Source organism: Echinops telfairi, unplaced genomic scaffold (assembly GCF_000313985.2).
Source record: "Echinops telfairi isolate 266 unplaced genomic scaffold, ASM31398v2 ScPeMD7_41;HRSCAF=154, whole genome shotgun sequence".
Classification (NCBI taxonomy): Eukaryota; Metazoa; Chordata; class Mammalia; order Afrosoricida; family Tenrecidae; genus Echinops; species Echinops telfairi.
The window spans coordinates 2,567,552-2,570,527 of record NW_022103939.1 but is presented as its reverse complement, the minus strand read 5'-3'; the positions used below and the strand labels follow the sequence as shown (position 1 = coordinate 2,570,527).

The window sequence follows — 2,976 nt, the reverse complement described above, 5'->3', positions numbered from 1 at the left end:
CCTTCATTTCCATAAACAGGTTAAAGACTGAAAGAGAAGGTGGAACAAGAGAGTAAAGAGAACACCACTAAACACGCTGATCACATTGATATGATCAAAGAGGTCATTTCCAATATTATTTTTACACAATTTACAATCCTAAGGCTAGGTAGGTAATCTTGCCAAAGTAAACACTAGTGAAACTTTAAATAGTCTCCATAATTATGTGATCCCATTCATTAAAACAAGGAAGAAATAATGAAGTTTATTCTGCTAATTCTCTTCTCAAATTAACTTTGTGATTCAGTCAGAATAGGATATATACCATTACAGAATATCATATATTGTAAACATTTTCCCTTAAGAATATCCCTAGATTGCCATGCCTATTCCCAATGACACTGTATTTATGCCTTCTATACTGACATTTGTTGGAATACCTGGTCTAGAACCAGTGCAGTGTTGGATTGGGATTCCATTCTGTGCTATGTATATTATTGCTTTGATTGGAAATGCTCTACGTTTGATCATCATCAAATCTGAACGCACCCTCCATGAGCCCATGTACATCTTCTTGGCCATGCTAGGCGCCACAGACATTGTACTGAGCAGTAGCTTTGTACCCAAGATGCTTGGAATTTTTTGGTTTTATTTGCCAGATATCTATTTTGATGCATGTCTCCTTCAGATGTGGCTCATCCACACATTTCAGGGCATTGAATCAGGTGTCTTGCTGGCCATGGCTCTGGACCGCTATGTGGCTATCTGTCATCCCCTTAGACATGCTACCATATTCACTCCTCAAGTAGTGACTCATATTGGAATTGGGATGACATTGCGGCCTGCCATCCTCGTAATCCCGTGCCTTCTGCTCATAAAGTTTCGCCTGAAGCTATACCGAACCAAAATAATATCCCATAGTTACTGTGAACATATGGCTGTTGTGAAGCTTGCCACTGAAGATATTTTTATCAATAAGTTCTATGGTCTCTTTGGTGCTTTCATTGTTGGTGGGTTTGACTTCCTTTCAATCACCCTTTCCTATATCCAGATATTTATCACGGTTGCTCACCTGTCCCCAAAAAAGGCTCGTCTTAAGGCATTCAATACATGTGTTCCCCACATGTGTGTCTTCTTCCAATTCTATCTCCTTGATTTCTTCTCTTTTTTCACTCACAGATCTGGATCTCATATCCCATCACACATACATATTATTTGTCCATCCTTTATCTACTAGTTCCACGTTTCTTCAACCCTTTGGTCTATGGGATGAAGACCAAGCAGATTAGAGAACAGGTAACAAAAATGCTGTGTTTCAAAGACCAGGTTTGACATTCCATTAAAATTGTTCTTTCTATGAATTCAATGGCTCATCTTGTGACCCTATGTGATCTGATGCTCCCATCAATATTGGTGGGTATAACTACGATCTTAATAATAAGCGAATCAGAGAATTTTTAAGGAATTCTAAAGGTTGTTGACGTCTGAAGGAGGAAAACTTTGGTACCTGGTCAATTTTACTGATATGTAAGCAGTAATAAGATTATGAACAATAGTTTTCTAACTTTACTTTTGATGTTATTCCAACCTCAACTAACAATAACCAAAAGAAAGATTTGGAAGTCTAAAAATATATAAAGTAGATATTGTACAGGCTGGGGTCATTGCTGTATTACTTTACTAAAGAATTTTCTTTTAATTTAAAGAAAATTAATATTATTTTCCCAAAGTTCCTTGAATAGACTTCATTTGTAAGACTGTCATGATTGAGGGCAAGTAGCCTAGTTATTGCCAACAAATTAGGGGGGTCAAAAACATTTTCTAGAAAATACAGATATAAATTTGTTATGGAAATCTTTGCAAATGTATTTCATCTCAGACACTGTGGAGTCAAACAAAGCTGTTCTCAAAACTTTGTTTTACCTCTTCTATATGCTGGGCTTTGGGAAAACAATTTATGGGCACAAATTCAGCTTTCTCTACTCTAAAGTATGGAAAAAGTTTTAATAAAAGCCTTATAAAGAAGCAAAAGTAGTGTTTACTGTAAACTCATTGTTAAAGATTTGTAGGGCTTTCCCCATTGGACTTCATATCTTATAGTAATTCAATATGGATAAAATATTGTAACTTCCATAATGCTTATTGTTCTTTCCATCGTGAAAATAGTCATGTCTAAGGAAAACTTTGATATAAATATTGTGCCTCTATTTCTACATAGTTTACTAATGTCACCATTGAAATGCTTCACAAAAAAACATAAATTGAAGATTTTTTTACTGACTCATTCTTTGGTAAAATTTTATAAAATGATGCTTCATGGTCTATTAGAGGATTTTGAATTCTGTAGTTTTAACAGATGCAGTGAAATATATATCTTTATTTCCATGTTTGTGTATTTCTTCATATGTGTGAGTATTGTCCATTTTTATTGGAATATTTTATTAATGTAATAAAACATAAGATTACATCTGTAATTACAGAATTAAAAAATGTTTTATTGTTTTGTAGTGTAAAACAAAAAAAAATTTACCTAGGGTTATGTATAATATTTCCCTACAAAGTCAAAATTCATAGAAATTTAGTACTGTAACAGTAAGTGATGGTTATTTTAAAACCGCAAATGCATCATATTTTCTTTAGAAATATGTCTGGTATACCTTATACGTCTCACAATTTTTGCCTTTCAGCTATAAAGACAACATGTCTAAAGGTAATATTATTGTTTTCCAAGTAAATATTTCTACTAATTTACCCATTTGGCCTAGAGGAGAAAGAAGTACATATAATATAAACTTTTTAAAATTTCCTACTAAATCAACTTTAGGCAAGTTTTGACATGGGCTTTTTCTAAACTTTTAGGTTAAATTTGTTACTTTTAAGTGATTTATCATAAATAACCTGTGGTTTGCATTTGAACATACAATAGATGTGGAAAAAAAGAGTAAGTCAAAATATATTACTACAAAGTCAGAAAACTTTATTAAACAAACATCAAAA

At 33.2% G+C, this 2,976-nt stretch overlaps 1 protein-coding gene across 1 annotated transcript; it reads left to right on the top strand.

Annotated features, from left to right (window-relative positions):
• Positions 1-361: 361 nt before the first annotated feature.
• LOC101653753 (olfactory receptor 52A4-like) lies at positions 362-1,216 on the top strand. Its single transcript, XM_030885727.1, has one exon. It carries the CDS (start codon positions 362-364, stop codon positions 1,214-1,216), a length of 855 nt encoding a protein of 284 aa, XP_030741587.1.
• The last annotated feature ends 1,760 nt before the right edge of the window (positions 1,217-2,976 follow it).

Excerpts from the sequence above, each read along its gene's own strand:
- LOC101653753 (XM_030885727.1), top strand. The coding sequence starts at position 362 with ATGCCTATTCCCAATGACACTGTATTTATGCCTTCTATACTGACATTT.